Source organism: Polyodon spathula, chromosome 14 (genome assembly GCF_017654505.1).
Source record: "Polyodon spathula isolate WHYD16114869_AA chromosome 14, ASM1765450v1, whole genome shotgun sequence".
NCBI classification, from domain to species: domain Eukaryota; kingdom Metazoa; phylum Chordata; class Actinopteri; order Acipenseriformes; family Polyodontidae; genus Polyodon; species Polyodon spathula.
Genome location: NC_054547.1, coordinates 39,635,230 through 39,654,300, shown reverse-complemented (window position 1 = coordinate 39,654,300; position 19,071 = coordinate 39,635,230). Strand labels below are relative to the sequence as shown.

The following is a 19,071-nucleotide window of genomic DNA, read 5'->3' as shown; positions in this document are numbered from 1 at the left end:
ATTAAACAACTTGAAATGAACACAAGTTGGAACTATTAGAAACGCACCTTACTAGCTTGCAGACTTGTCTGGTTGTCAGTTGTGTGATTTCCAATTTGCTATAGATAGACATCCCACAGTAGCTACTCCGCTGTCTAACAGTCCTGTCCCAGTGGTTACAGAAGCCACTCTGCTAACAGTCCTGTCCCAGTGGTTACAGAAGCCACTCTGCTGTCTAACAGTCCTGTCCCAGTGGTTACAGAAGCCACTCCGCTGTCTAACAGTCCTGTCCCAGTGGTTACAGAAGCCACTCCGCTGTCTAACAGTCCTGTCCCAGTGGTTACAGAAGCCACTCCGCTGTCTAAAAGTCCTGTCCCAGTGGTTACAGAAGCCACTCCGCTGTCTAACAGTCCTGTCCCAGTGGTTACAGAAGCCACTCCGCTGTCTAACAGTCCTGTCCCAGTGGTTACAGAAGCCACTCCGCTGTCTAACAGTCCTGTCCCAGTGGTTACAGTGCCAGTCACTGTGTTTGCTGTGTAATGCGCTGAGGCACCTCAAGCAGAATGCTGCTGTTACAGAGAATGGGTTTACAGCCTTGTGCACGACATTAAAACAAGGAAAACAGTGTTAATAATTCATACTTTTATATAGCATGCATTATTAACAAGAAATCCATTGTTGAAACCTTGGCTGCGTCACATTGAGGCTGCGAGTAAAATAGTGAATGAAATGAAAGCTAATTTTAGGTTCATAGTTCCTAACCATATTGCTTACCAAGCACTTCATTTCCGGCTCCTCAACTCTTTATCAGCAATTCACTAGAGGAAGTCTGTCACACCCAGCCTGGCTGATCTAAAACATCACTATTGCAGTATATTAGAACATAAGAACATAAGAAAGTTTACAAACGAGAGGAGGCCATTCGGCCCATCTTGCTCGTTTGGTTGTTAGTAGCTTATTGATCCCAAAATCTCATCAAGCAGCTTCTTGAAGGATCCCAGGGTGTCAGCTTCAACAACATTACTGGGGAGTTGATTCCAGACCCTCACAATTCTCTGTGTAAAAAAGTGTCTCCTATTTTCTGTTCTGAATGCCCCTTTTTCTAAACTCCATTTGTGACCCCTGGTCCTTGTTTCTTTTTTCAGGCTGAAAAAGTCCCTTGCGTCCACACTGTCAATACCTTTTAGAATTTTGAATGCTTGAATTAGGTCGCCACGTAGTCTTCTTTGTTCAAGACTGAACAGATTCAATTCTTTTAGCCTGTCTGCATATGACATGCCTTTTAAGCCCGGAATAATTCTGGTCGCTCTTCTTTGCACTCTTTCTAGAGCAGCAATATCTTTTTTATAGCGAGGTGACCAGAACTGCACACAATATTCAAGATGAGGTCTTACAAGTGCATTGTACAGTTTTAACATTACTTCCCTTGATTTAAATTCAACACTTTTCACAATGTATCCGAGTATCTTGTTAGCCTTTTTTATAGCTTCCCCACATTGCCTAGATGAAGACATTTCTGAGTCAACAAAAACTCCTAGGTCTTTTTCATAGATTCCTTCTCCAATTTCAATATCTCCCATATGATATTTATAATGTACATTTTTATTTCCTGCGTGCAGTACCTTACACTTTTCTCTATTAAATGTCATTTGCCATGTGTCTGCCCAGTTCTGAATCTTGTCTAGATCATTTTGAATGACCTTTGCTGCTGCAACAGTGTTTGCCACTCCTCCTACTTTTGTGTCGTCTGCAAATTTAACAAGTTTGCTTACTATACCAGAATCTAAATCATTAATGTAGATTAGGAATAGCAGAGGACCTAATACTGATCCCTGTGGTACACCGCTGGTTACCACACTCCATTCTGAGGTTTTTCCTCTAATCAGTACTTTCTGTTTTCTACATGTTAACCACTCCCTAATCCATGTACATGTGTTTCCTTGAATCCCAACTGCGTTCAGTTTGAGAATTAATCTTTTGTGCGGGACTTTGTCAAAAGCTTTCTGGAAATCTAAATAAACCATATCATATGCTTTGCAATTATCCATTATCGATGTTGCATCCTCAAAAAAATCAAGCAAGTTAGTTAGACACGATCTCCCTTTCCTAAAACCATGTTGACTGTCTCCCAGTACCCTGTTACCATATAGGTAATTTTCCATTTTGGCTCTTATTATAGTTTCCATAAGTTTGCATATAATAGAAGTCAGGCTTACTGGTCTGTAGTTACCTGGTTCAGTTTTGTTTCCCTTTTTGTGGATCGGTATTACGTTTGCAATTTTCCAGTCTGTCGGTACCACCCCTGTGTCAAGAGACTGCTGCATGATCTTGGTTAGCGGTTTGTAAATTACTTCTTTCATTTCTTTGAGTACTACTGGGAGGATCTCATCCGGCCCAGGGGATTTGTTTATTTTAAGAGCTCCTAGTCCCTTTAACACTTCTGCCTCAGTTATGCTAAAGTTATTTAAAACTGGATAGGAACTGGATGACATGTGGGGCATGTTGTCAGTATCTTCCTTTGTAAAAACTTGTGAAAAGTAATCATTTAACATATTTGCTATTTTTTTTTTCTTCCTCTACGATTTTGCCATTTGTATCTCTTAAACATTTAATCTCCTCTTTGAATGTTCTCTTGCTGTTGTAATATTGGAAAAACATTTTGGAATTGGTTTTAGCTCCCTTAGCAATGTTCATTTCTATTTCTCTCTTGGCCTTTCTAACTTCCTTTTTGACTTGCATTTGCAGTTCTGTGTACTCTTTCTGTGTACTTTCTTTTTGGTCCTTTTTTAATGCTCTGTAAAGTGCCTTTTTTCGCTGAATATTTTTTTTAATTGATCTATTAAACCATTTTGGCAATTTAGTTTTACATTTAGATTTGTCTACTTTAGGGATATAATTGTTTTGCGCCTCTAGTACTACGTTTTTGAAGAACAACCATCCTTCTTCTGTGGGTGTTTTCTCTATTTTACTCCAATCTACTTCTGTTAGTCTCTGTTTCATGCCTTCATAGTTTGCTTTTCTAAAATTGTAAACCTTAGCTTTAGTCTTTACTTTTGAGGATTTAAAAAACACTTCAAATGAGACCATGTTGTGGTCTGAGTTTGCCAGTGGTTCTCTGACCTCTGTTTTAGTTATTCTATCTTCGTTATTTGAAAAGACTAAATCAAGGCATGCCTCCCCTCTAGTGGGTGCCTTCACAAATTGTGTTAGGAAGCAGTCATTTGTCATTTCCACCATTTCTATTTCGTCCTTCGCGCTACCCACCGGGTTTTCCCATTTTATTTGGGGGAAGTTGAAATCCCCCATTAGTATGGCTTCTCCTTTGCTACACACATTTCTAATGTCATTGTATAACAGATTATTGTGCTCACCGTCTGAATCTGGCGGTCTATAGCATGCTCCTATTATTATGCCTTTTGAATTTTTGTCTGTTATTCTGACCCATATTGATTCGGTTTTATTTTCTTTGTCCAGGTTTAACACCTGGGCTTCAAGACTGTTTCTTATGTATAGCGCTACCCCTCCTCCTCGTCTGTCCTGCCTGTCTTTCCTATACAGTGTATACCCACAAATATTATATTCGTCCCCATCACTCTCAGATAACCACGTTTCTGTAACACCTATCACATCATAGTTACCTGTTAGTGCAGTAGCTTCAAGTTCTAGAATTTTGTTTCTGAAATTAGTTTAACATTGGTTTAAGTAGGAAGTTTTTTAAATGCATTGTATAACACAGCATGCTAGATGTATTCCCATTCCTTCGCTCTGTCTGTAAAAGGTGCATGAAGTGAATCTCACTTTGCCTCTCTCTCACGCTCTCTTCTAAGCTAACCTTCACTGAGGGTTATTACTAGCCTGCCTGCCCTCCTTCCTGCAGCCTCCTTTGTCAATGCGTCTCTTGTCTCTTATGAAAGCATGCACGGTAATTCTCTTCATCCCTGGGCTCTTTGTTCAAGCTCTATCTCTGGTTTGAAGCTACCTTTGTTGCACGACTCTCGTCTTTCTCACAGCGAGGCTGTCTGTCTGCCTCATAGGACACACAGACACAGCTCCCTGAGTGCCTGAACCAGAATCTTCCAATCTGTTCAGCAGTACATCTGAGATCCAACAAAAGAGACCGCGCATCAGCGCTGCAATATTACACCAACGAAGCTTTCTTACAGTGAAGGTCTCTCACTGTCTAAGCTTGTGTATCGATATTCAGAGAGGCGGCCTGACAGAGTGCCTCCATACTGTGATGCTCTTAATAATTCCCTTTTTTACGTTTCATCACAGCTGGACAAGCACTTCTCTAGATATGTGTTGAGAGCTATGTGTGACATAGAGGGACAGACAGACAGACTCCATCAACATTCACCCGGCTTGTCCCTGTTGAGACGCCGTCCGCTTGGAGTGCTTTGCGTTTCCCAGCTTGCTCCGCGGCCCAGCTGCCAGTATCTGAGGCGCTGAGAGACAGCGAGACTGCAAACATGGAGGAGGGCAAAAACAAAGAGAAAACTCAGCCCGAAAAGACCGAGGAGAAGGGCCAGCAGCCGGCCAGCAAGGACAAGGACAAGAAGGAGGAAGAGGAGCTGGTGAGGGCGCGCTGTCCACGCGTTTTTATTAGCGAGAGCGGGGAGTTTGAGTTGAACAGGCTTCGCATTATACCTGAGTCACTGCCGCTGACAGCATGGAGGCGCAGGCCGGGCAAGCCGAGCGGTACAGCACCGTGCCGAGCCGCACAGCACCGTGCCGAGCCGCACAGCACCGTGCCGAGCCGCACAGCACCGTGCCGAGCCGCACAGCACCGTGCCGAGCCGCACAGCACAGCACAGCACAGCACAGCACAGCACAGCACAGCACAGCACAGCACCGTGCCGAGCGGCACAGCACAGCACAGCACCGTGCCGAGCCGCACAGCACCGTGCCGAGCCGCACAGCACAGCACAGCACAGCACAGCACAGCACCGTGCCGAGCGGCACAGCACAGCACAGCACAGCACCGTGCCGAGCGGCACAGCACAGCACCGCACTGTGCCGTGTAACCGTGGCTTTACAGTGCTATACTGACCCACGGGCACTAAAGAGACACCGCCGGTTAATATTGAAATAAAGAGAATCACGACGGGCGATATACTCAGCGTTCAAATCAAACATACATGAATGTCACATAATAATAAGTGAACTACAATAAGGATGTTAAGACAATTAATCATGATCTGCTACCACTTATGAACATTGTTGTTTTTACTTAATATTTTAAAGAAACCAATAAGTTGCTTGTTATTAAGTAAAGAACACATTGTGACGCTAACTAGACGTTGCTATGCTGTCGTATTAGTATTTAAAGTCAAGTGCATGTCTTTTGCAAACCGCTATTGCTAGCTCTAGTATTGATTACACTATATATATACTACGTGTGTACCGGGTAGAAACCGCGTAGTGCCTGGAATTGAGTGACAGGCTTGTTGCAGTTTACATGAACTTCAGTGCTGGGCTCAGAAGGTGGTTAGGCCAAAGATATCTTTCTTTATGCTAGCCAGCCCGGTACACACGTTCGGCACTATGTATATATTTTATGTGTGGTTATGTTTGTTATCTATTAAAAAAAAATGTCAATGAACAAATCTAAAGATGTTTGTTATTTATGTATGTCTTTGTGCCTTTTGGCAGCGAGTTCCCTGGCACGCACACCAGACATCTATTGCTTGTAAAACTCCAATTCACTGTGAAGAATTGTGTACTGTTCCTGCAAGTAATCTGCCATGTAAACTGATGAAAACACTCAGTATTATAATGGACCAGGTGAAACGGGGGACCCTATTTGTATGTGCTTGTAGGAGTATTGTAACTGTTTTGTGTTCTTCCAGTCTGAAGAGGATAAACAGCTTCAGGAGGAGCTGGAGATGATGGTGGAGAGACTAAGTGTAAGTATTGATTCATTGAGCTTCCAGGTGGATTTTAGTCTTGGTCCTGTGTAACAGTATGCATGTTTCCATATTCCTATGTTCACTTGAAATGCATACGAACAATGCATGTCCTGTAATAAGATATAGCAGTACTTGGGGCCTGACTTAAGTACTGTGAGTGGACATAATCATATTATTTAGAGAAATAGCTTCCCTCTACTTACCACTTAAGACTGAATATTTGTTCAGATTTTCTCTTGATAAATTTTTATATGGTACTTGCTTTTTCTCGACTTGTTCAGAATAGGGAGTTGCAACATGCTTATAGATTTATCTGAGATGAATAAAACTGAAACCAGTTGTCGGTTTGTAGCCCGTGATGAGAAGCATCCCCAGTTGCACACAAGGGTAAAGGCCACTGCGCCCCGGTGCTCACCCCTTGTTTGTGTTTCCTCAGGAGGAGGACAGCTCTCTGCACCGCCCCGCTCTGGAGGAGCTCCGCCAGCTGATCCGCTCCTCCACCACCTCCATGACCTCCGTCCCCAAGCCACTCAAGTTCCTGCGGCCACACTATGCCAAGCTGAAGGAGATCTACGAGGGAATGGCCTCTGGAGACAACAAGGTGAGGCTCCGCTGGACATGCAGAACTTCAGCCTGTCCTCCTTGCAGTGCAGGGCTTTCGAGGGCTCTGTAACCACAAGCAGGTTTTTAATGTTTTTAAAATTGGATTTGTTGTACTTCTAGGTTTTTGAAAGGCTCAAGTTAAGGCTCAGTGAGACAAAGGAATATATATGTTCCAGACAGTTGTGTATGATGTATGCAGTAATTATTGTTCTCTTTCTGCAGCATTTCTGTGCAGATGTCGTGTCTGTGCTGGCCATGACGATGAGCGGGGACAGGGAGTGTCTGAAATACAGGCTGTTGGGGTCCCAGGAGGAGCTGGCTTCATGGGGACACGAATACGTCAGGTAGGACCACAGCGTGGGGCTTAGAGAGGGGCAAAGGTTGAGCAACTCAAACAGCACACTGTTACACGTTGCATAGCAGTATACATTCCAGAGTTTGATAGAGACTTTTGCTAAAGCAGTAAGTTCAACTAGCTTAGGAATGGACAGTTCAGTTTTTTTTCTTTCTGGGGTGACTTCTGGGGCTTCAGTCAATGGGGCTTTGTTTCATTGAATCTATCTGTACACCTGGTTCTAAATTGGCTCGTGTTTGCAGGCACCTGGCTGGGGAGGTGGCGAAGAAGTGGCAGGAGGTTGATGAGAGTGATAAGAGCCAGCAGGACACTCTGCTCAAGCTGGTGAAGGAGATCGTCCCGTACAACATGGGGCACAACGCAGAGCACGAGGCCTGCGACCTGCTCATGGAGATCGAGAGGCTGGACATGCTGGAGCATTACATCGACGAGAACGCCTACTCCAAGGTCTGCCTCTACCTCACAAGGTAAAACTGCGCTCAATATCCAGGGACAAGGCGGGGGGTTGGTGAACAGCAAAGTGTTTTACTGAACATTTAACTAAGTGCTACATGAGGATCTTGCATTGGTTTTTAATTCTGTAGACTCTTGATCAATTGTAAACCACTGTAATTGATGACAAAGAACATACTGTAAAGCTGTTTATAAATACTGAATCAAGTCTACATTGAAAATATATTGAATATTGTTAACAGTTACTGTGTCTGGTTTACAGGGCATTGCATGTTTTGTTTTGCTTGTAGTGCATATATTACAGTTGTTCTAAATGAATACATGCCTGAAACCCTGTCTGTTTACCTGCCTCCCTCCTGCCCTCTTAGCTGTGTGAGCTATGTCCCGGAGCCAGAGAACTCTGCCCTGCTGAAATGCGCCCTGTATATCTTCCGCAAGTTTAACCGCTATCCAGAGGCGCTGCGGCTGGCGTTGATGCTGAATGACATGGAGCTGGTGGAGAACATCTTCACCTCCTGTAAAGAAATGTGAGTGAGCTCAAGGGTTGTCTGTTGCAATTTCAGAGCCTGTCGTGTTGTCAGATTTCTGTAGACTGCACGTTAAGGGAAAAAAAATAAAAAATTAAAAAAGTCTGCTATCACTCCTCCCCCACTGTGTTCTCCAGAGTTACTCAGAAGCAGATGGCATACATGCTGGGCCGGCACGGTGTATTCCTGGAGCTCAATGAGGACGTGGAGGACTATGAGGACCTGACGGAAATCATGTCCAATGTCCAGCTCAACAGCAACTTCCTTGCCCTGGCTAGAGAGGTGCGTCTGCTGTCCCACTGAATACAAAGAAAGTGTTCAAGATATACTAACCACCTGACTAGACCACAGTGATTGTCTGCAACTGAAGGAATGATTCATCTTCTATGCCAAATAAGTTGAATTGGCTCATGTTGTTTTTTTTATTTTTATAAATAATAGTAATTAAAGGAACATTACTGATGTAACTAAATTAGCAACAGACAGCAGGGACACACTTAACCCCATAAATGAAAGCATTTTTAATACCACATTTATTCACTTATTTGTAAAACATCACACTTGAAAAGAAGATTAAAAACCAAAAGGCTTCTCTAGATTTGCGCTGATGGTAATTCTCTGTCCTGTGTTCATTTAGTCCGTTGTTTAAGGTGTCCTTCTTTGCATTGTCATGTTAAATGTCGGTCTTCTTTTTTCAGTTGGACATCATGGAGCCCAAAGTGCCAGATGACATCTACAAAACGCATTTAGAAAACAACAGTAAGCTAGTCGTCGGGTCTCTTTGGTTCTTCAGAAGAAACACTCATTATTTTACCTGTGCTAAGTAGTGCAGTCTGTTTAACATCATAGTTTCATTTAAAGATTTAAACCAGAAACTTAAAATTAAATAAAGCTACAACCAAGAGCACAGTCTGCTGTATTAGAAAATAACAGGTGATACTGAAGTTAGCTTTCTCCCCAGTGGATAGTTGGTTGGTGCCTCAGTAGTAGCGCTGTGTCCCCTGACCCTGTCTCTGTCTCTGCAGGGTTCGGGGGGAGTGGATCTCAGGTGGACTCTGCCCGGATGAACCTGGCCTCCTCCTTTGTCAATGGCTTTGTGAACGCAGCCTTCGGGCAGGACAAGCTGCTGACAGACGATGGGAACAAGTGGCTCTACAAGAACAAGGATCACGGTGAGACAGGAAGAGGAGTGCCGGTGCGCGCCTTTCCTGTGGGTGTAGTTGTGCAACCCTAGGGCAGTTTAATCATGACGCTGATGTGTATAGGGCTTTTAGTGAGACATGCCAAACATCGATCAAATGTAGTTTTTGTTATTTGGTAATTTTTAAAGCTTTTACAAGGATATTGGTTCCATTTTATATATATATATATATATATATATATATATATATATATATATATATATATATATATATATATATATATATATATAAAAAATGTAAAAATTAAAAACAAACATTCTCCTTGTCAGCTGCTTTGAAATGTGGGAAGGCTGCTTTTTCTCACTCTTATTCAGTGACGTGTCGTAGTATTCGTGTATGAAAATGTTTTTGGGTTGTGTGCGAGTCCGGATGCCAGCAGTGCTGGTGAATGCTGCTAATTCACTGGTGTGCTGCTGTGTTCCTGTATTGCAGGGATGATGAGTGCCGCTGCTTCACTGGGAATGATCCTGCTCTGGGATGTTGATGGAGGGCTGACACAGATAGACAAGTACCTGTATTCATCAGAGGACTACATCAAGGTGAGGCAGGTTAACTGTGGCAGACAGTGAGGGCCAAGTTCAGTTAAGTGCCTTGCTCAAAATGTTGAGTTTTCATTACCTGTGTAAAAGGTGTTTTATTATCTTGATAAAGTCAAAGTGAAATTTGCATGCTGTCACATACTCCAGTTTATGTCCAGAAATGCAGATTTGTGAAATGGCAACATAAACAAATTGTGTAGGCTGTTTGTCTGTATTTAATCAATACTAAATTGACGTGATTGAATTATTAGAGCAAAAAAATGTGATGCAGAATCCTTTAAATGGAAGGTAACTGGATTCAATATTTCCGTCATCTATTGAGGTAGTAGCCTCTGGTACAGTTTGAACTCAAAGCCTGTGCAATATATTCATGTTATGTGGATTGTGTAATACTCAACTGCTCTGGGTACCTGGAAGGCCTCTGATTATTGTCACCTGTTACATGTTCATATGCACACAGCACAGGGCAACTGGTAGGGCTCACAGCAGTGGGTAATATTGCAGTCCTGGCACAGGGCAGTGGGTGATATATTGCAGTCTCAGCACAGGGCAGCTGGCAGGGCTCACATCAGTGGGTGATATATTGCAGTCTCGGCACAGGGCAGCTGGCAGGGCTCACAGCAGTGGGTGATATATTGCAGTCCTGGCACAGGGCAGCTGGCAGGGCTCACAGCAGTGGGTGATATATTGCAGTCTCGGCACAGGGTAGCTCGCAAGACTCACAGCAGTGGGGGATATATTGCAGTCTCAGCACAGGGCAGCTGGCAGGGCTCACAGCAGTGGGTGATATATTGCAGTCTCAGCACAGGGCAGCTGGCAGGGCCCACAGCAGTGGGGGATATATTGCAGTCTCAGCACAGGGCAGCTGGCAGGGCTCACAGCAGTGGGTGATATATTGCAGTCCCGGCACAGGGCAGCTGGCAGGGCTCACAGCAGTGGGGGATATATTGCAGTCTCGGCACAGGGCAGCTGGCAGGGCTCACAGCAGTGGGTGATATATTGCAGTCTCGGCACAGGGCAGCTGGCAGGGCTCACAGCAGTGGGTGATATATTGCAGTCCTGGCACAGGGCAGCTGGCAGGGCTCACAGCAGTGGGTGATATATTGCAGTCTCAGCACAGGGCAACTGGCAGGGCTCACAGCAGTGGGTGATATATTGCAGTCTCGGCACAGGGCAGCTGGCAGGGCTCACAGCAGTGGGTGATATATTGCAGTCCTGGCACAGGGCAGCTGGCAGGGCTCACAGCAGTGGGTGATATATTGCAGTCTCAGCACAGGGCAGCTGGCAGGGCTCACAGCAGTGGGTGATATATTGCAGTCTCGGCACAGGGCAGCTGGCAGGGCTCACAGCAGTGGGTGATATATTGCAGTCTCAGCACAGGGCAGCTGGCAGGGCTCACAGCAGTGGGTGATATATTGCAGTCCTGGCACAGGGCAGCTGGCAGGGCTCACAGCAGTGGGGGATATATTGCAGTCTCGGCACAGGGCAGCTGGCAGGGCTCACAGCAGTCGTTGATGTATTGCAGTCTCAGCACAGGAGTCTAACTGTCTTTCTCTACAGTCTGGTGCTCTGCTGGCCTGCGGGATTGTGAACTCTGGAGTGAGGAACGAGTGCGACCCGGCTCTGGCACTGCTGTCGGACTATGTATTGCACAACAGCAATATCATGAGGATCGGTGCTATCTTTGGGTAAGGCGCAAAAATAATATATTAAGTGCCTATGTCTTCATGCAGCTGCAGCCTGGGGGAGTTCCTGTTTGCTTACTGTGATGTGTTTAGACTGACACAAATATGCACCAAAATAAATACTCAAACATGCATTGATATACACTGAATAAAAATATAAACGCAACATGTGAAGTGTTTCATGTTTCATGAGCTGAAATAAAAGATCCTAGAAATTTTCCAAAAGCTTATTTCTCTCAAATTTTGTGCACAAATTTGTTTACATCCCTGTTAGTGAGCATTTCTACTTTGCCAAGATAATCCATCCACCTGATAGGTGTGGCATATCAAGAAGCTGATTAATTGACCAGGGTGAAAGACAGTAAGCAGAGACAGACCTTAACAAAGTACAGGCTCAGTGAGCTCAACCTGGCCATCGTTAAGGGCTGACACAGGCAGGCACGGCTGCCCAAAGAGGACAGGCAGTGTGCTTACTGTCCTCTCAACCAGGTCGAGACAGAGATGCACTTTTTACTGCAGTGCACAAAATATAATAATATATATAATAAATAATAATATAATAAAATAAAGGAAGCCTTCTCCCCGAAAATAAAACATCTCTACACAGCGTTCCCAGACCTGCCAGACCCAGAAAAACTTGCCATGAACACAGGCTCCTCACACAAGGAGGGAGAAGAGAATAATATAAAATACGATCATCATCATTGTCGTTGTGGTTTTTGTTCTTTTTCTTTTACTTGTTTTTTGTTATATTTACTTGTAAACTTGTTTTAGATATTAATTGTTGTGTGTAAGATATGAAGGTTTGTCATAGTTGCTTTGGCAGTACTGTGTATTCGTCATGCCAATAAAGCCGTTTGAATTTGAAAATATATTAGAGCACACGCATGTGGTGCATATTGCTGCTTTTATTTAACTTTAATGCAGACGCTTGTTTTAACACATTTTAGGCATTTGTATGTCAGATTCAAGTTGTTTTTAAGCTGTAAATCTCTCTCTTCTTCTCCTCCTCCTCCTCCTCCTCCCCTTCCCAGACTGGGACTGGCCTACGCAGGGTCCAATCGCGAAGACGTCTTGTCTCTGCTGCTGCCAGTGATGGGAGACTCCAAATCCAGCATGGAGGTAAGTAAGCACAGAACTGTGTCCAAATAACTGCATGTATCTGAGCAGGGATGGAAATAAGATTCCCATTGCATAGCAGTTTCATTGGTTTTACTATTTTAAAGTTTTAGAAACTTCTAAGCAATAGAAGTCTTTATTTCCACCCCTGTATCTGCTATTAAAGCTCATGTCTTTGAACTCAGTAAAGCTGTCTGTTACTCACAGGTTACTACGTTCCTGCCTCTAGAAAACGATTTGTTACTCCAGCCGGGCGTAAACAAGTGTTGTGTAGAGTGCATGTGCTCCTGGGCACCGTCTGGATAAGTTGTCTCTCCCCTTGTCCTCCATCTAGGAGCATTTCCTCTTGGACAACGGCTGGTTAACGTTGTCTTTCCCCTTGTCCTCCTCTTGCTCTCCCTCTAGGTGGTCGGCGTGACGGCGCTGGCCTGTGGTATGATCGCCGTGGGTTCCTGTAACGGTGACGTGACCTCTACCATCGTACAGACCCTCATGGAGAAGTCTGAGCAGGAGCTGAAGGACACCTACGCCAGGTGGCTTCCTCTCGGACTGGGCCTCAACCACCTGGGTAAGGAGAGACTGCACATACTCTGGCTCCGTGTGCTTGCGCTAGCGTGAACAAAACTCGCTGACATACCAATTCATCAACGCATGGCCAAGTGCACTGTTGTGTTTCAGATCTGTGTGTCTTCCTGTTTCCTGGAGAGGGGTGATCAGAATGTCAAAACAACAAAACATTTGTGATATTATATGCTGCAGCTTCTGTGTTATTTATGGAATACTTACAAACTCGCACAGGTAGCAGTTAACTAGCAGTTGCTGTGTGTGTTTGGCTTGAAGTCTTCTACCTGGTTTAGGCAATGTGAAAGTCCTCTCGGTGTCTCTTCTAAAAGGAGCTGTACAGTAGTGGTTGTCAGTGCTGTGGATGACCGTGGCTCTTTGATCTTGTTTTTCAGGTAAAGGAGAGGCGATTGAAACCACGCTGGCTGCGCTGCAGGTGGTCCCAGAACCCTTCCGCAGCTTCGCCAACACACTGGTGGATATCTGTGCCTACACAGGTCGGTACCTTGACTTGCATACTGTTCTATACTAAGCAGAGGAGGTTTTCAGTCAATATAGAGTAAAGTGTGAATAGTATTGCATACAAGATATATGAACAATTGTTTTCTTCATCTCTGACCGCTGTGTGTAATTTTTTGAATGGAAATTGCCGTGCATTGTCCGGCACGTCACTAATAGTGGCCGTGCTGGGAGCTCCAGTCCCTGCTGACCCCTGTATATATACCCTGTCCTCAGGTTCAGGCAATGTGCTGAAGGTCCAGCAGCTGCTCCACATCTGCAGCGAGCACTACGAAGCCAAGGAGAAGGAGGATGACAAGGACAAAAAGGACAAGAAAGACAAAGAGAAAAAGGAGAGCTCTGCAGACATGGGCTCCCACCAGGTATAGCCAGGCTTGCTATGCTGTAGCCCTTAATTATGAAACTACTACTGCTAATAATACCAGCAGCTCCTGAAGTACAGTAATCTGATGAGAAGCAGCTGCAGCAAGGAAAGAGAATGAGTTTAATTGACAGTAGCTGAATGATTACTATCCTTGACTGCCCCCTCTCTCTCTCCTGTAGGGTGTCGCAGTGTTGGGCATCGCTCTGATTGCAATGGGTGAAGAAATTGGAGCAGAGATGGCTCTGCGAACATTTGGGCACCTGGTCAGTGTTTCCTTACTCCGTACACGTCTAGTGTTTGTACTCGGGCAGAGTGTTAATCTTTTTTTTGTGCTGCAGCACATCTGTGTACCAGGTCTGTTTCAGTGCGTCGGGTATTTGAACAAAGGGAGGAATCATTCGCTTCTCCTGTAATTAGTTCACAGAAGCGAAGCAGAGATGCAGTGAGAGACCTCAGGCTCTGCAGGAAGTTATGCTAATGCATCAGTTGGTTTGTTTAGTTGCACACTAAAGACCATTGTAAGAATGGCAGTCCTGGCTGAATCCTGGTGAAAAAGTACCTCATACCCTGTTTAACTATAACTCCCCCCCTCCCCATACAGGACATTGTGTTTTTGGGGGCTGTTATCTCTCAGTAAGAGTTTATTTTTTTTAAATGAACTTCTACATGCACAGTTTTTACACTGATACTCTATAGCTATACAGTTCCTGAAACACACACACATACAGAGGTTGTGTTGCTCCAGGTTGCTCACTCCCCTCCTCTCTCTCTCCCTGCCTGTTCAGCTGCGGTACGGAGAGCCCACCCTTCGCAGAGCCGTCCCCCTGGCACTAGCTCTCATCTCCGTCTCGAACCCGCGCCTCAACATCCTGGACACGCTCAGCAAGTTCTCCCACGATGCTGACCCTGAAGTCTCCTACAACTCCATCTTCGCCATGGGCATGGTGGGCAGCGGTGAGTCCAGCAAAAAACTTCCTGAATCAGATCTGCTTCAGTGTCTGCTATTTGCACAAATGGAGGAATCAAGTCACTGGCGTTGCCTGTAATTGGTTCTCAGAAGCTAAGCAGAGCTGCAGGAAAATCATTTACTTGCGTAGAACACGTGATTACTGTAGTTTTATTGTTACAGAAAAAGTCTAAAAATAAGTAACAGTCCTGTATGTTTTTCATTTGCAGGAACAAACAATGCCCGTCTGGCAGCCATGCTGAGGCAGTTAGCACAGTATCACGCCAAGGACCCCAATAACCTCTTCATGGTTAGGCTGGCACAGGTGAGCCCCTACATCACCTTCTGTCGTATCAGTGATGGCTGACGAAATGCAGGCAGAGAGCCCGGTTTACTGGACCCTAGAGATAAGGTTACATAGAAAGGCACAGGTATGCACATCATGTCTAACATGGTGTAAAGTTTGTGCTCTTGTAAAAGTAATTTTGTGTGAGCTTTCAATCATGGACATGTATCTGTATAAAGCCCTGAGAGTAGAGGACTTGAATTGGTTTTAACCTGGCTTGTGTCCTCCATTGGAGGGTGTGTTTCATGCTTGTTTTGTGATTTCGTGCTTGTTTGGGTTGGTTTGCAGGCTCTGTTTTGTGATCAGACTCTGCGTTTATTGGTTTGCAGGGTGTGTTTTGTGATTAGGCTTTGTGTGTTTGTGTTGGTTTGCAGGGTGTGTTTTGTGATCAGGCTCTGTGTGTTTGTGTTGGTTTGCAGGCTGTGTTTTGTGATCAGGCTCTGTGTGTTTGTGTTGGTTTGCAGGCTCTGTTTTGTGATCAGGCTTTGCGTTTGTTGGTTTGCAGGGTGTGTTTTGTGATCAGGCTCTGTGTGTTTGTGTTGGTTTGCAGGCCCTGTTTTGTGATCAGGCTCTTTGTGTTTGTGTTGGTTTGCAGGGTCTGACACACCTGGGGAAGGGAACGCTGACACTCTGCCCCTACCACAGCGACAGGCAGCTGATGAGCCAGGTAGCTGTTGCTGGACTGCTTACTGTCCTCGTCTCCTTCCTCGACGTCAAGAACAGTGAGTGCTTTCATTGAGTTAGGCTTCATAACCAGCCTGTACATGACCATATCTATAGGATACCATTGCACATGTGGGATTAATTGCTCATTAAAAGCCTTTTTAAACATCTTATTAATTGGTCCCAGTACTGCTGTGTGTAAGGGGAGTTTGTGGGTTGATTTGATGACTTGTCTTCCCTTTGTTTTTTCTCAGTAATCCTCGGAAAGTCGCACTATGTCCTGTATGGGCTGGTGGCAGCTATGCAGCCCCGCATGCTAGTCACATTTGACGAAGAGCTGAGGCCCCTGCCGGTGTCTGTGAGAGTGGGACAGGTGAGGGGGGGGGGGGTGCGTGTTCGTGTCAAAACACTGAAGCTATTGATGATTCTGTAGCTGTTTTTCCACACTCTGCTGCAGTACCTATTTTTACTGGATTAAGTCATGCATTCATTTATTTTAATGTAGCTCCTCCCAGACCAGGATGCCACCCCTTGTGTAATATCATTTAACAATCCAGCAAATATGCAAATGAGTGCGTAAGTGAACTGGTGAATATCACTCCAAAATGCCAGCCAGAAGCCAACCTTACAGCAGATGTTTTCCGATTTTAAAAGATTATATATATATATATATATATATATATATATATATATATATATATATATATATATATATATAGATGTTTTATTTCTTGTTTTATTTACTCTATTAGAATTGTCAAGTCGCACAGCTGCACTGAAAATGGTATGGTTTTGTTGTAGTGTGTTGAAGTGCAATGCTCGTGACTCTTCTTGCTTTGGCTGAGAGAAGACTGTTGAAATGATTCACTGTCCGTCCTCCTTCCCTCCTTGTAGGCTGTAGATGTTGTGGGCCAGGCTGGTAAACCCAAGGCCATCACAGGATTTCAGACCCACACCACGCCGGTGTTGCTGGCGCATGGAGAGCGGGCGGAGCTCGCCACAGAGGAGTACCTGCCAGTCACGCCCATCCTGGAGGGTTTTGTCATCCTGCGCAAGAACCCCAACTACGACGCCTGAGCCCCTCCTCAACGCAGCTTTTATAGTGTGCGAACTCTCTGCCTCCCCATTCAGGGAGGGCATAACAACACCGTTATCTCAGTAACCTACTAAAAAACAAGCAATGTGCTACCACTTGCAAAACAAAATGTGACTGTCTGCCAGGCGTTGCTGAAGGTGGGTTTGTTTTTTGTAATAAGGGCATGAAATATCTATACGAGTTTTGTTTTTGTTACAGTACTGTACAAGATTATTAAATAAAGTTTTTTTCTGGTCCACAGGGGTTGCCGTGTATGTGTGCGTGCGTGTGCGTGTGTGTGTGTGTGTGTGTGTTTGTATGCGTGTGTGCGTGCGTGTGTGTATAGACACAAATAGTATGTATGGGTTGAACTTTGGATTGTGCACATACTGTGCTCTACATTTTCATGTAGGGCTGGATGCTTGTTTTAGTATTTATCTGAAGCCTGTGACTCTTGCATATTGTAAACCACTTGTTGACTTGCTTTGGAAATTGATAGGGGATGAAACACACACACACACAGTTCTTGAGTTGGTATAACAAAGTATTCACCTTGGATCAAGGTGTCTACATAATAAAAATAAATACCCCCCCCCTCACAGCAGTGGATCTCTGAGCAGAATCACTTGTGGGGACACGGCGCAGCATTAGGAAGACATCCTTCTAGTTGATATATAAGCTCAACCAGCTCTGCTGTCTTTTAAGTAAAAGTTTGGCTAGACATTTGTTTGTGAGCTATAGTGCTCTGTTACCTTTTGGCATTGGTTTAAGGGTGGGAGTTGCGCTATTATTTTGATATACAGTCTCAAAGTTTGAGTACATCTTTCCAAAGGTTTCCCCCCTGCAGTATAGTGTTTACATTGCATTTCACAGCTGTGCTAATGCTGGACCTGTTTCTAGACATGAGCCTGGTCTCTCACTGCACTTCAGCCTCACCTGCCAATGCCCCTCCTCTCCTCCTTTTCCACACCCTAGATGCTTACATGATTTGAAAGGAATTTGTTCCTGGCATCTCTAATCCAACATCTATTTCTGTTTCAAAGGCATACTTCATACAGAGAGAGCACTTAACCCAACCCACATTAATGAGAATCAAAATGCTTTTTAAAAATAGTTGGCAGGTCATTCACATATGAGCAGCTTTCCACCAGCACCGTTAAACATCTGTTTTAAACCTGCAGACCCTGAATACTTGTTTGAGCACAATAGGCAAGATTGATTTTTACTCCAAAGCATTATTAGCACTATTTTCAAAACACCACTTAGTAATAGGGCTTTTTACTAAGCAGTTGCTGCTATGCTAAATGCACATCCTTTTTTTTTTTTTTTTCTATAAAGAAAAAAAGTCCATGTTATAAATAACTAGTTCTGTAAAAATAGTAGTTTGATTTTTGCTTCACAAACTTAGCAGGGTGAAAAATGCTTTATGAGTATGGCCCTGGGATTTTTGTATTTTATTTATTTATTTATTTTTTTAATTAAAAAAAAGCATAGGCTTGCAAAGTGACCTGGCTGTTAAGAAGTGCAACTCTCAGGTGTGTGGCAATGGCCTGAACGTGGGAATAATGATAGATACATCTCTTCACATTCATACAAATAGCACAAGGGGAAAGAAATGCAAATACTGAAGGAAAATCGTAGCTGAGATGCCAGACTACAGTAACCTGCCTGGTTTATGTAGCGCTGCCTCTACCAAATGATGACGGTCAAAGCATTGCTGTTGATATTGTGTCTAAAGCACTTGTGTTTTTAATCCGTCCTTGAACTTAAATCCAATGCATGTGGGTACCTAACCTTACCTGAAGTAACATTAATCTGGGACTAAACAGAACCTGATCCTTAATCCTCATGCCTAAACTTCAGCCCAAGTGTTGATGCTGATATGATGTCTTAACTATGTTTGTATTGCTGTAAATAACAAGGTGGTGTTTGTATTGCCGTACAATTCTAGTGTGCACATTGCGTATGTCCCAAGGTTGAACTGCTATGTTGTTGCGTCAGAAGAAGTATTAAATCCAATTCAAGTATAAAGAACGACACTGAGCATTAGCAGTACACGTGACAATGCTTTTTTTAAAATATTGGAATCGGCATACATCTTATTAACTGTTAAGTAAGGACAGATGTCTCAAGTAATAACATTGATACGACTGCTGAAAATATGTAATTTTAGATCCCCTTTAGTTACAGCGTGCACAATTGTACCGTGTCATTGTTTTTGTTTTT

At 44.1% G+C, this 19,071-nt stretch overlaps 1 protein-coding gene across 1 annotated transcript; it reads left to right on the top strand.

The window, feature by feature from the left end:
- The first annotated feature begins 4,379 nt into the window (after window positions 1–4,379).
- LOC121326840 (26S proteasome non-ATPase regulatory subunit 2) lies at window positions 4,380–17,102 on the top strand. The gene is made up of 21 exons (XM_041270412.1): window positions 4,380–4,553; window positions 5,829–5,885; window positions 6,325–6,489; window positions 6,714–6,835; window positions 7,089–7,313; window positions 7,668–7,826; window positions 7,964–8,108; window positions 8,525–8,585; window positions 8,852–8,998; window positions 9,461–9,567; window positions 11,128–11,255; window positions 12,287–12,374; window positions 12,777–12,939; window positions 13,328–13,429; window positions 13,668–13,813; window positions 13,995–14,078; window positions 14,601–14,769; window positions 14,992–15,086; window positions 15,703–15,829; window positions 16,025–16,143; window positions 16,665–17,102. Exons 1-21 carry the CDS (start codon window positions 4,449–4,451, stop codon window positions 16,845–16,847), a joined length of 2,697 nt encoding a protein of 898 aa, XP_041126346.1. The 5' UTR covers window positions 4,380–4,448; the 3' UTR covers window positions 16,848–17,102.
- The last annotated feature ends 1,969 nt before the right edge of the window (window positions 17,103–19,071 follow it).

Bases quoted from the DNA above. Each gene is read 5' to 3' on its own strand.
- LOC121326840 (XM_041270412.1), top strand. From the start codon at position 4,449: ATGGAGGAGGGCAAAAACAAAGAGAAAACTCAGCCCGAAAAGACCGAG. The intron at 4,554-5,828 runs GTGAGGGCGCGC...GTGTTCTTCCAG, and splicing joins AGAAGGAGGAAGAGGAGCTG to TCTGAAGAGGATAAACAGCT. The intron at 6,490-6,713 runs GTGAGGCTCCGC...CTCTTTCTGCAG, and splicing joins TGGCCTCTGGAGACAACAAG to CATTTCTGTGCAGATGTCGT.